The 13528-nt window shown below is 34.4% G+C and overlaps 1 protein-coding gene across 2 annotated transcripts in view; it reads left to right on the top strand.

Annotated features, from left to right (window-relative positions):
* The first annotated feature begins 6 nt into the window (after positions 1 to 6).
* The window catches only part of Appl (amyloid-beta-like protein), a 54647-nt gene continuing 41125 nt past the window's right edge, over positions 7 to 13528 (top strand). For both annotated transcript variants that reach the window (XM_018520135.1, XM_018520127.1), the window contains exon 1: positions 7 to 387. In XM_018520135.1, the coding sequence (XP_018375637.1) occupies positions 328 to 387 (60 nt within the window). In that variant the 5' untranslated portion in view covers positions 7 to 327. The remainder of the gene's footprint in view (positions 388 to 13528) is intronic.

Raw genomic sequence — 13528 nt, 5'->3', positions numbered from 1 at the left:
GCGGGCAGCAGTAGTACGTACTACGTCGCGCTCTCGGTGGTATCACGACGACGGTATCGCGCGTGCCGGATATATCGAGACCGCATATACGGATATAAGTATAATCGAATTCGAGCCCGTTCCGTTTCGCTCTCGGGCATACGATATACGCGACGACCCGACCAGTTACGACGCACGCTCATCGTCGCGTCCGTGGGAAGAGAGGAGGAAGGGACGGGGCGAGAGAAGGATCCCACTGCGGAGAGTTCCACCAGGTATCTTCGAAGCGGACACTCTCGACGAGAATCGTGGGATCGTAATAGGTGGGCCGGGACGAGGAAGAAGAGGATGAAGGGGATGCTGGCGCTAGCCGCGCTGCTCGGCGTCCTGTCGGTCTGCCGGGTGCAGGTAAGAATCCATCATTACTCCGTCTCGCGCATATCTCTCTCTCTCTCTCTCTCTGTCTCTCTCTCTCTCTGTCTCTCTTTTTCTCTCTCACGTTCATTTTCGTTCTTTTTTTTCACCGATATAAGCGGCGAGTTGGAGTTGGACGTATTGGTGACAGAACGAGGGAGAGCTCGCTCACGCGACGCTTTCACCCTTGAGCCAGGGAAATGTCAGGCGCAGCAAGGCGCTCTGACCGCGATCGATGTAGTGTACCGCGAACTCCGGCTTTTTCCTTCGCTCCGAAATCAACGTGCCGATACTCCGGCTGCGATTCTCGGCCCACTCTGCCATGGCGGTTGTCAAACGGTCCGATCAATGACCGTGATGCCGATCGCACCTGCTCTTAAGAAGGAATCTCGGGCCTCGTTTCGTGGAACTACAATGAAAATTGTAACGCGCTGGAATAATACATGCATAAACTCGACTTCCTCCGTGGTCTTCTAATTATATTTATCAGAAAAGATTTGACAGGAATTATTTATTTAACAATATTTATTTAAAAATTAGCTGCGTCCGATGGAAAAAGCTGCTTTACAACTGCTGTAAAATTTTTTTATCGTATTGTACATTTAGATTCAGTGAGGAGTTGAGGACAAAACTTATATTAAAGAATTTTACAATAGTTGCAAAGATGCTTTATCTGCTGAACGCAGCCAATGTCTAAACAAACATTGTCGCAATAATTTTTTCATGTCAAATCTTTTCTATTAACATTAAAAATATTATTGAGTTGTCAGAAAAATTCTAAATTACCCTTAAAAATTGTTTTTATAAATAGGAATTTATTCAGAAATAACAACAACTGTTAATGGTCGTTTTCTGGATGGTTCAGAACCTTTTTGATAGCCCAGTATGAATTGTTATTTTAATTGTTATTTTACTATATTATTTGAAGCAATCTTCGCAACTAACGTAAAATATTTAAGAATACTAGAATTAAGAAATCTTTTAATCTTTTAAACATCAGAGGCAATGAATTGCATCAACGAGAGCATGACTCCGTATTAATACAAAATTGGAATGACAAGAATAAATAACTAATGTGATCTTCAAAATGTATCGAGCCATTATTTATGGCTGTAACATCGGAAGCCCGATATAAAATGCGAGATAGATTTCACGTTCGTAGTCGCTTATTTTTCGTCACTGTCCAGTAGGTTCAGTACCGCAAGTCTCGTAGGTTCTTCAAACCGACAACGTCGGTTCCAATGGCGCAAAGAGGCACACACGACGCTCGACGTTCATCGTCCATGGAAATTTTAACACGCCCGCGTCCTCTTCGCGCGTGTGCGTGCATACGTGTGTACATATGTGTGTGTGGGCATCCAGTGTGGGTGGTGAGAGACCGTGGGCCGTGTAAAGAAGCGACTCGTAGTCCTCGATACCGATCGATTTGACTCTCTCCGTGTTGCACGTCTCTTTTTTATCATTATTTCAAAGTGAATTTATTCGAGGCTGAAAGACGTTGCAGCGAGCTTCCATCACGAATAAAAAAAAAATGCATTTTAGTCATACGTTTTTTTGTAGGCAATATTGCGCTTCGCAAAAATCGGGTATTACGGAAAAGAGACAGAAATTGAGCGTTTATTATTATTATTGTTATTTTACGAGTTATTATTTTAAAGGCTATGTCTTTTGAGAACAAACAAATTGAAACAAAATGATATAAAAGAGAACAAAGAAAATTTATAAAAATTAAAGGAAATCAATGACACAAAAAAAAAGAGAGAAAGAGAGAGAGAGAGAGAGAGAGAGAGAGAGAGAAAGGAGAGAGAAGGAGAGAAGCGACCGTAAATCCGCCAGACCCCATTAAAGGAGTGGTTTGTTTTCCTCTTGTTGTATATTTGGCTCGTTACATGAAAGCAACACATGCTGCAGTAAAGAATTAATTGGTGTTTCTTTCTGTAAATGCAGTTAAAAGCTGTGAAGAGGATATATATAATTGAATTAGCCTTGCCGTTTTTGTCGCAGCCGCATGTCAAGGATATATTTTTTTTCACACGTTCCGCACCGATCTCATTCTGAAATTAGAAGCGATTTGATTCACCGGTGCGCGAGAATGATTCGTTTCTTTTTTGCATTCCTCTGTTGCGATTGTCTAGCGTAACAACGCATCTCTATTAATGTCGCCCCATTACCCCCGGGAATAATTAACAGTACTTCATGTAATAATAATGTAGTTTTGAAAGCGGCCACTTCTGTCTGTGTAACGCACGATAAAACATCCTATAAACGACAATATAACAAACAATTTGCGTATCGCAACTGTAACGCTCTTTCCACCAATCGATCCCTTATAATTCGAAAATGATCGGCACCTCGGTCATCGACCATTATGTCGGCGGGGTCGCGCGGGCAGAGGCGTTAATTGCGCATCTAGTATAATGAAACCGCGATTTGAAATGCGAAAGTAGTTTTTAACTATACACGAGCAGCATTTATCGCGTACCGCATGCAGTCTGACTTCTAATACCGGTGACCAGCTCGTGATTAACTGAGCTTGACAAAAATTTAGAGTTTCACCGTATATCATTTCCGTGCTTTGCAAAAGTTGCATTAGTGTAGTTAACTCAAATTCATAACGTTAACGTTCGTTGCACCGTAAATTAACGGGGGCGTTTCAGAGATGGTTATTAATCGTACTCCTATATTGGAAGTTGAGGGTATCAAGCGATATAGAATTCAATGTGTGTGGGCGTTTCAATAACGATGATAATATAATAATAGTTAATGTATTAATAATGGCGATATTGGACACACGTGAATTTTTAACTATATGCATTGATCGTTACCGTGTATTAATTTCATGTGAGATGTCCAATTATAGCGATAGAAATAATACTAAGGTCCATGAAAATTTAGGCTCGGTGCGTTGCACCGTAAATTAATGTGGATGGAGGCGTTTCCAAAACTGGGGAATTAATTCGTACTCGCGGAAATTTATACATATATAACTCGAACGTGGGTGTTCTGATGACGACATTAGCGATATTAACTCACGAAAATTTAGGGTTGCGGCCTTGTCATTCGAGGCGTGTCTTCCGCGAGCGCAATAAATAATCCTACCCGCGTACACGCAGTCGATACTATCGACTTCCTTTATTTCATTACGAGCATAAAATCCATTCTCTCGGTTTTATTACTCCAGCTGTGCGTAGGGCGACGGTTAATTTTTTCCGATATTCCGTTGCGTCGCCATTTAAATCTGCTCCGGCCATTTAAAAGCGTCATTTAAATCAGTCACGAGGCAAAAGTGATCGTCATCGCATTAATATCTCGTTTATGCCTGGAGGTGTCACGCCCGTTTCACGCACGCTGCCATGCGTACATGCAACTTATTATATCGACGCGTATGCCGTATCGTTGTAAACAGGCCTTTTGTTGAGAGAGAAAAAAAAGAACACGTTTAAATTAAAAGCACTCGATATCGATTTTCAATCGCTTTCGAGAACATCCGCTATTTGATATTCTTTATTTCCGCATCTCGTTGCATATAGTTCTTTACAGACGCACAATTATATTTTTTAAAAAGTGTGTTTGTGAAAAAGATTGTCGTAGAGTCTCTTAAATTATCAATATTTAATGCGATATATTTAGATTATTTCATTTTATTGCACAGGATATCCAAAAATCACCAGATGAATATTTGAGTGTGATGCCATTTTTGATATAGCATAAATGTTTTCTTAGTGAAAATGTTCTGGAAGTTTCTCAAAATTTTCCATGACTTTTTTACATACATTTCTTAAAAGAAAAAAATTTATTTTAAGTTAAACACACATGTGAGGATGAAAAATTCTATGTAACGTCAAGTTATTAACGTGGATTACAGGCAGTAATTATGGTGCAGTTTGCAATGTGTGTACCGAATGACTTATATGTCATGTCATGCAAAAGAGGTTTTTCAAGCAAGTGCATAAGAGCGGATGAACCGCCTGTCGCATATAATTAGCATTTTAGTATCACTCACTTTTAGTAATTTCGGAGTAACCGTGCGAAAAAAGAAGATTTAATGTTATATCACAAAGATGGCTTCATAAGATGGAGATTATATAAAGGATAATATTAATTTTTCTTATTCTTTACGTAACACGGTTTCATTGTTACTGCTCTGTTAATGCTATTCGATAGCATTAATTATTGCTAAAAAAAGTAAATAATATAATTTCCATTGAAATAGCATGTATAGTGTGATATTTTCTATATAATTTAAGAATTAGGAATTATAATCTGGAGTCAACATTAAATATTAAATATTATTTTTTTGATTCTATAATTTGTATTATTGTGTGTATATTTATGTAAAACAGAAATTTACAAATTATTGAATTATTGTATACATATATTGAATATATCGTATTATATATCAGGTAATTTTTCCTTTTGCTGGTTGATATTATTATTGTATAATTTATCCTTATCACGTTTATATTTTATTGTTTTGTGTAATATAATCTACTTTTTTAAACTTAATCGAGTTTCTCTGTTTCCTCTGCGCTCACAAATTAACGCGATATCAAATTTGCTCAGTATTAATGGCGTAACATAACAGAATGCGTGCAAAAGCGTCGCAGCGATTAATTTATGTAATTCTATGTCAGGATTTAATATTGCACTTGGATTCATTCATTCTAAATCTATTCTCAACGTTTAGCGTCTAATTGCATGTGTAACTCTACTCTACAAAGCTGCGTTGTGTCAAAAGAGAAATGTTGAAAGCATTGTTCCTTTGACTTGTGAATTATAAAGATGGTAAAACCCCAGATTACTCTCAAGATGATTATTTGCATGAAAACGGGGCTGTGCAGAATGTCGTAAAACTACTCTTTAAATATGAAGTATAAAAATGGCAAAGAGAATTCGAAAATATATATATATATATATATATTTATCAGGTAATACACTGGGCGCAATATAAAATGCGCGTACACCATTAAAAAGTTTAACTTAGCGTACAAAATATAAAACAACATTTTAAAAGTGTGTAATTTATATAAATATGTGAATACGATATTTAAATTTTCATTACCAAATTATTATTTTGCGATAGATGCTTAATTTTATGAAATATATATATTTGAAAATTTTATTTTTATCAGTTATTCTCGAATACTAACCGGAAATTAATTGTCAATGTTATATATATAATATTAAACAGTTATATAACTAGTGCATTATGTATAATTAAAGTAAGCAATATATGACAAAATTGTTTCGATGTATGACCGATATATTTGGTACACAAACAATCAATTTTACTGAAAAAACAGTTTCTCGAAAAATGAAAACAATTGGATAATAGTGTGTAGCAGTCTATATTTCAATTTCACTGCACTTTGAAGCGAGAATAAACGAAAGTAAGTCATCAGTTTTTATTACAATCAAGTCAACAAAACAATCTCGCTCAGGAGAATAATTAAATGTGAATATATTTATAGTTATACATCAGTTATATCATATAAAATTACATTGTTAATAAAATGTTATAAAATTACATTGTATAAATTATATAAAATTACATGTGTATGAATATTACGTACGGTTTCCTGCGATTCGGTGATACTGACTGTTTCGTTCGCCACAATTAATTAAATACTTTCGAAGGAAGCAATTTTGATTGAAGCTGTCAATGTCTGGTTTCACCGGCTATAATACAAAAAGTAATACAATATTAATATTAATATTTTTAAAAGGCTAAAAAATTAAAAACAGAGTTGTCTTTATTGAAATAATATTAAAAAATTTAATGTATATAAATATATATATATATATATATTTTATGACTTCGACAACAAACAAGATCTAGAGAGAAAAAGAGGGAGAAAGAAGCTAATATTACGAATTTCATTTTATCTCTACTTAGGAAAAGTCAAAAAACATTTACAAAATGAATATTTTACGTCGCATAAACATTTTCACAAATGTGAAATTTTTAGTACTGCGAATTTTACATATAGGTATACAACTTTTTCAAGGAAAAATTATTTCCTGCGAATATGTCAACTACCGTTTTTATATTCTTTTTGTATTATGGTATGAGTGAAATTAACATATAAGTAATTACTAGCGCGTGGGATTAAAGGAAAACCAAGGAAGGATTGAATTTGCCAAAATTATCCGTGGGCATGTGCTTTTCAAAGCGACCTCGCAACCAACCGCTTTTGACAGCCTTTCGCTTGCACGCTGTACGGAGGACAGGAAAAAAACAATGTGAACTGAACAGCGGGAAAAATTCGCGTAAATCATAAATATACGGCTAAACGTGCGTTTTCTATCGACAAGCGGCAACGAAATGTGAGACATAAACGTACGGACGATGAATTTAGTATTCATGAAAAATATGCGCTTAATCTGTCTACAATGCTACGTCGTGTGACAGATAAAGTACGTACGCATGTGGCACTCATGACGTCGATCATGAATCGAACCGTTTCGCTTGAAGTTATTTCCAGTTTCAGGAGGGTACTGTCGGGTTCATTTTAATATTTAATATTCATCGTGAATGTGACATGAAAAATCAATATTTTTGTAGTAGAAAAAGTGAAAATCTTTTTTTTTTTTTTTATATAAGTGACATGACGGTATGGTCAGTTTTCGCGTGACTCTTAATTATTCATGTGGATATTTCTTTTCATTAAATACATACAATAATACAATTCTCTTTTAAATTAAAATTCTCTTTAAATATGTTTTTTTAAATTTATCCTACGGGAAAAAAAGCGAGGTGCACGAAACATTAGAGAAAATTACGCGATTCTATGTAGATAAGAAGACGACGTGGTACTTCCTATGTAAAATATTATGTGTAAAAGAGCAAGTCCGGGGTTACAGAGTCAAACTTCATCAAGCCACTTAGCTTGTTCCCAGTAATTTTTCTACTCTCAGCTGGAGGAACGAGATACTACTCTCGCCGTATTCGCGTGATTCCGCACACGTATAATTTATTTCGACTCGGTGCTTTCTGCAGTTTCTGCGCATAATTTATTCCGATATACAATTTCATACTGGAAGCTGGAAATTACTGTCGGCGAGCGAAAACTTTAATTTTGGAGAGACGTTTTTTCATTGCCAAACTTGCGAAATATTCAACGTGAAAAATCTGCGACTGCCCGCGGTCATGAAAGTAATGAGAAACTGTATGCATCGAAGAAATACATCGAACAAGGGAATCGGTGTTGATTGCATCGTAATTTATTCATCGGTGCAGTGATTGCGCCCGCGATTTATTAATTATTTGCGATGCGTCACGTGTGCTATAGCATTACGTGATTTGTACTGTCGCACATTCTCTCGTTAATTGCGCTCGAATCTAATGATAACTAACTCGCATCGGTGAAACGATGGCGAGTCTACCGAAATCGGGCGAAAAATAGGATCTATAATCCGCGCGATCGGTCGACCGGTGAAAGCCGAGTGAAAACCATAATTGCTTAGTCCCTAGCAATCTATTCCGAGATCCAATATCCATAGCAAATTATCGTCGTGATATATCCGAAGATTAAAAGTAGACTCATCGAAAAATTTAGAGGACACGATTAAGTGAATATTGTGTAATTTTTAAAGCGTAATAATTAAAGAATAGAGTTAAATACAATTATAAATAGATATATACTATTTTTACACATTCTTTATCAATAATAAATTAAATTGCAAATTATACAGGCAGGGAAGATAAATGATAGATAATTAAATTTCAATAATGAACTGACAAATACTGACGGAAATTAAAGTCGAGTTATACTGCTATTGAAATTCCTTTTAAATTTGTGTCTTTACAAGCTGATATGAATATATATATTATAATTTATTAAAAATTCCACAATTTATCGAACTTTACTTAAATATTGACAAAAATTGAAGTAGAATTATACTGTTGTTATTAAAATTCCATTAAATTCGTGCTGACGTAAAACAGACTACAATTCATTTATTTTCACAATTTGTCGAAGCAAAACAAACATTTTAAACTTAAGTTTTAAAAGGAATCTTTCGCGAAAAAATATTATAGATATTACAAAAACAATATCTCGTTAAAATATATGAGAATAGGCGCCGGCGTGTATCAGCATTCGATTAATAAATATGTGCTTGTCGCGTACTCGATCTTTTTATTGTCCCTGCGGTCTACACGGTATGGGGCGGGATATATGGTTTCACCATCTGCCATCGACGATTTAAATTTCAAAGCTTCGTCGTCCGTACTGCCCCACATTATTCGAGCCGGCGCGCGAGAAAGCACAGAACTATACTCTCGCAATCGCGAACGTAATCCGCGACGCAAACGTTTACGGGCTTTCGCACATCCATAGGTGTAACGATGTAATTTCTGCGCGTTACAGCCAAAGGGAGACCACCAAAGGGAGACGGTAAATCCACGTTAAGCGTCCCGCAACGAGTTCTTGAAATCAACTGAAATAGCTTTTAATACATTTTCTTTGACTGAAACTCTTGCGCGTGCAACCGTGATTAATCGGACGATGTTCGAGAGGAGGGAGAGGAGAGGAGAAAAACATATTTTGCAGTCAGAAAGAATTATTTATGAAATGCTACGAGCGACGCATCGTTAAACGAGTGGTCTTGCTTTTATAACGTCTTGTAAAAGCCGGCGAAGCATCTTCGCCGAACGCGAAATTGACATTACACAGATGTTTACGAGAGTTTAGAAGATTTCTTTCGTAATTCCGACATTTATTTATAGCGAATTTAACATTTTTGCGATTGTTTATGCGAGATAAGGGAATTAAACAAACTTTATCGAACGGATTACGACGATGTGTTATTGTTGACAAAAAATAGGTAGAAAAAACAATTTTGCAGTTAGAAAGAATGATTTAATTGCTATAAGCAACGTGTCGTTAAACGAGCAATCTCGCTCGTTTATAACGTCGTACAAAAGCCGTGATTTGATCGAACGCGAAATTGACGAGCGTTCAGCGTATAGATATTTACGAGGTCTGAAGAGATTTTCTTCGCTAATTTCGCTATTTCTTTATAGCAAATCTAACATGTTTCACTGCAGTCGTTTATATACGAGATAAGGGAATTAAACGAACGACTTCGTCGTCAAATATTGATAATGCTTGTTATCGCTAACAAGAAATAGATTGTGGTAATTTCACGGATGTATGTACATGTAACAAAATTTACAAAAGTGCATTCTTTACCTCACTTTATCGAGAAATTGTTGGATATTATACTAACCTCACGATATTACCGGAGGATATTTTCAAAACAGATTCTTCGATAACGCTAATAGAATACATTACATTCTAAAAATTTTTCTTAATAATTTCATACAGAATCTACCTTAACCGTCAAACACCACACTGAGTATATCCAATTTGATTGTTTATAACTTTTATAAAAATATATAAATAATAAATAATAATAAAAATAAATATATCGTAAACAATTTTTTTTAATCGAAATACCAGACATTAAGGAATATACTAAGCAAATGTATGTATCTTTATTGAGAAAAAAGTTATAAACAATGTAAAAAATATTGGAAAAGCATTGAAGAAGAAAGTCAGATTACAGAATAAATGCCAAAAAAAAATTTAATAGTTATATTAAACTGAATCTAAGAACTATTTCGAAGATAAACAGTTACTCTCTTTGACAGGAAAATGGAAATAAAATCGCCGGTTAGGAATGGTACCGAAAAGAAGACTCCCAAGAGCTCAAGAAGACCGCGTTTTCAAAGTTCGCGGAAGATATGATTCGCAAATGCGGAAGATGCAAAAGTGCATCGAGGCACAGCGAAAGGAGATGACGTATAGAGTCATAACTTCATTCAACAATGATAAACACGATTGGATCGCGGCTGATCCACGATATCCGTCGTGCAACTTTGCTGAAATTTCTGAAAGGCCGGAGATACTTGTGCCTGATCCCGGGTGCGTACATTTAAGTAGACTTCAAGGTTCATCCACGCGCGCCGCGTAATGCGTCGACGGGTGTGCATTGTCGTTATCTGCTCGACGAAGTTTGCTTAATCCCCTTAACGTTTCTCGTCCGGAGAGATCGTCGTCCTGTCGGCTTAAAGTACCATTCGCGCAGCATAGGTTGCACAGTCTAGTTAGCTGTCTCTGGCTAATTCTTTAAGGCCATTAACGAAGCTGCTCTAATAAATCGTAGGAACTGTCGCGCCGGACGGTGAGCCAATTCTATAAGTAGAAACGAAGGCGTATCATTTATTTAAAAGAGCCGAATCGATACTTCCACCCCGAGCAGAGAGCACGGATTGATCAAACCCTGAGACGTGGAAGCCAATTTGGTCCTTTCATTTGTCGCGAAGCACGGAACCTCGACGGCTCTCAAAAAAGATCTGCCATGACGGAGCTGACGAGATGAATTTTTTTAGATATTCTTTTTTTATTTTTTTTACATATAGTTTTATCTTTATGAGATAAATTTTGAGAAAAGACTTTTTATTTTTATTTACGTTTCATATATGTTTTTACGTTAACTTATTTTTATATCATTTTTGTTACAATCCAAAAATTTCTGGAAATTAATGTTTTAATTTCAGAAAGTAAATTTGAATGTTTTAAATTATCAAAATTTTATAATATACTTTTAATTTTTTAAATGCAATTTGATATAACTTTTTAGAGGAATAAAAGCGTGTACATTTAAAGTATGTTTTTTTTTGTTTTTTCTTTACATTTTCGTTCTTTTTTGCAATCAACTAAAAACTGAAAAGTTTTGAATTATGGCGATGTTGTAGTAAATGAGTGATATGTTCTTATTTCATCTCTCTTATTCTAAGTATTTGTTAAATAATAATTTCTTAGTTTGTCAATGTTAGTTTACATCTTATTGCATTAAAAAATCAATTTCGACTCTCTCATTGAGAGCCATCGACTTCTCAATCATTTTATAGATTGATTAAACATTAGTTAATAGAGGAAAGGTCCCTATTATGAGATACCGAGTTTATTTTGGGTAAATGCTAGAAGTCCATAGGCAGAATTTAAAAAAATAATAGGTTATTGATACCGAGTTTATTTTGGGTAAATGCTAGAAGTCCATAGGCAGAATTTAAAAAAATAATAGGTCATTTTGAAGGGAATTTAATAAGCTTTAAGGTAACGTTATATATAAAATTTAATTCAAATTCCATTTTTTTTGAAAATTAAAGAAATGTAAAAAGTGAGCAAATCGCTAAGTCAAAAAAAATTGTGCTCTTAATATGAGATGCTCCGAGAAATCGATAGTAAAATGCACAGTATATCAGCATTGTAATAAAATTAAAAAACTTTATTTAATGTTTCTAAAATACAGACAAACATAGCCAGCGTACGCAAAAAATAAGCATGCGATAGATTATATCCAAAACTCGTCTTCAGATAGTTAGAATCAAGCATTGCAGAAATAGGCACTCGACGTTCATTCCGGTTGTTTTTTTTATTATTATACAATAACATTTATACTTTAGCAACGGTTTTCACTATAACATAGGAGCATGGGTTATTTCATATTACAAATACCCTGAGTATTACGATTTCCACGCCTTATGGTTTTACTATCATCAAATTTAACTTCTGTAATTAAACAATTCAACAATATCCCGTATTTTTCTATTAGTACGACCTGACTCTATCACTACATGAAGAATTTATTTTGCCAAATATTTATTTATTAAATAATAAACAAGATTTAAAGGCTCATCTTAATGAAACTTGAAGACAGCCAAATTCTAAAATTTTTTTTTACAATGACTACAGGCAAGATCTAATAATGAATTTTCTACTAAATAGTTTCCAAGAGCAATAAATTCATGGTGGAATCAATAGATAGCGTTTATTAGTTTTGCAGAAAAGCCGTTATCTCATATTAGGTGCCTATCTCATAATAGGGGGCTTTCCTCTACATATATTTATTTATTTAGCCATTTTTATATTTGCATATCGTGCAGTGTAACATTTAAAGTAATATAATAAAACATTTAAAACATGAATTTTTATAATTATTAAATAATCAGTATAAATTTAATTAGCCAATTAATACACAAAAATACATATAATTTATTTAATAAATTATTTCTACAATCACAAAGGTCGGTGTATTATCGCTCAATTGGCTTTCTGTAAGTAAAATAATTTACCACTGACTTTTGTAGAAATATCAAATTTTTTGGTGTTTCAATATTTTAAAACTTTACAAGTTTATATTTTAAATATATTATATCATAATTAATTATAAACATCAATCTGTACACTTTCATCAAAATTTCTTATTTTAAATTATTCAAAGCAGAAATTTTTATTTGAAATAAGAAGCTTTGGCAATTGACAATTGGCGAAAATACTCACTCTTCCTTTGAGAGTTTCATTGAGAAAAATGATGCCGGTCCTATTGTTGATGAAGAAGGGTAATGGTGACTGAGGCCTGTTGTCCCCGTTATAATCTTCCAGTCGTTCCAGACCATAAGTCAAATTATCCTGCTCGTTATCCTTGGCGTGAACTCTGGTTATGACATTTCCTATCGGCTCGGTCTCCGAAAGTTTCCAGTTTCGATAATCCAACCCTATTATGGGCGGTGTATTATCGCTTAATTGGCTTTCTGTAAGTAAAATAATTTGCCACTGACTTTTGTAGAACTATCAAATTTTTCGGTGTTTCAATATTCTAAAGCTTTACAAGTAGGTTAATAAATTAAATTATTTAAGAGAAATAATCTTATTTTTGGTCAAAGCGAACCTTGGTGCTTAATAATATTTATATGCAAATATATTTTTTCAGTTTTTATAAATTGCGCGCCGATTTAGTTTGTCCGACTTGAAACGTAATCGTAAACTGAAGCTAAAAGCTTCAGCTTCAATCGGCGCGTGATGCATAAAAAATGAAAAAATATATTTTCAATAAATTGGCATATAAATATTAAGCGCTTTGATCGAAAATAAGATATATATTTCTATAATTATAAGATATACAGGGTGGGGAAAAAGTATGGAAGCAAACAATTATTTCCGAAACTATTCATTTTTCGACAAAATGTCTTAGACATAATTTTTATGGTATGAAAAGATGTATTATGTGGCATAGACGGCATGACCTTGAAATGACCCTTACGAGCTGCATACAAATAACGTAA

This window comes from Trachymyrmex cornetzi, unplaced genomic scaffold (genome assembly GCF_001594075.2).
Source record: "Trachymyrmex cornetzi isolate Tcor2-1 unplaced genomic scaffold, Tcor1.1 scaffold122, whole genome shotgun sequence".
Classification (NCBI taxonomy): domain Eukaryota; kingdom Metazoa; phylum Arthropoda; class Insecta; order Hymenoptera; family Formicidae; genus Trachymyrmex; species Trachymyrmex cornetzi.
The sequence above is the reverse complement of the archived record's forward strand: the minus strand, read 5'-3'. Positions and strand labels throughout refer to the sequence as shown.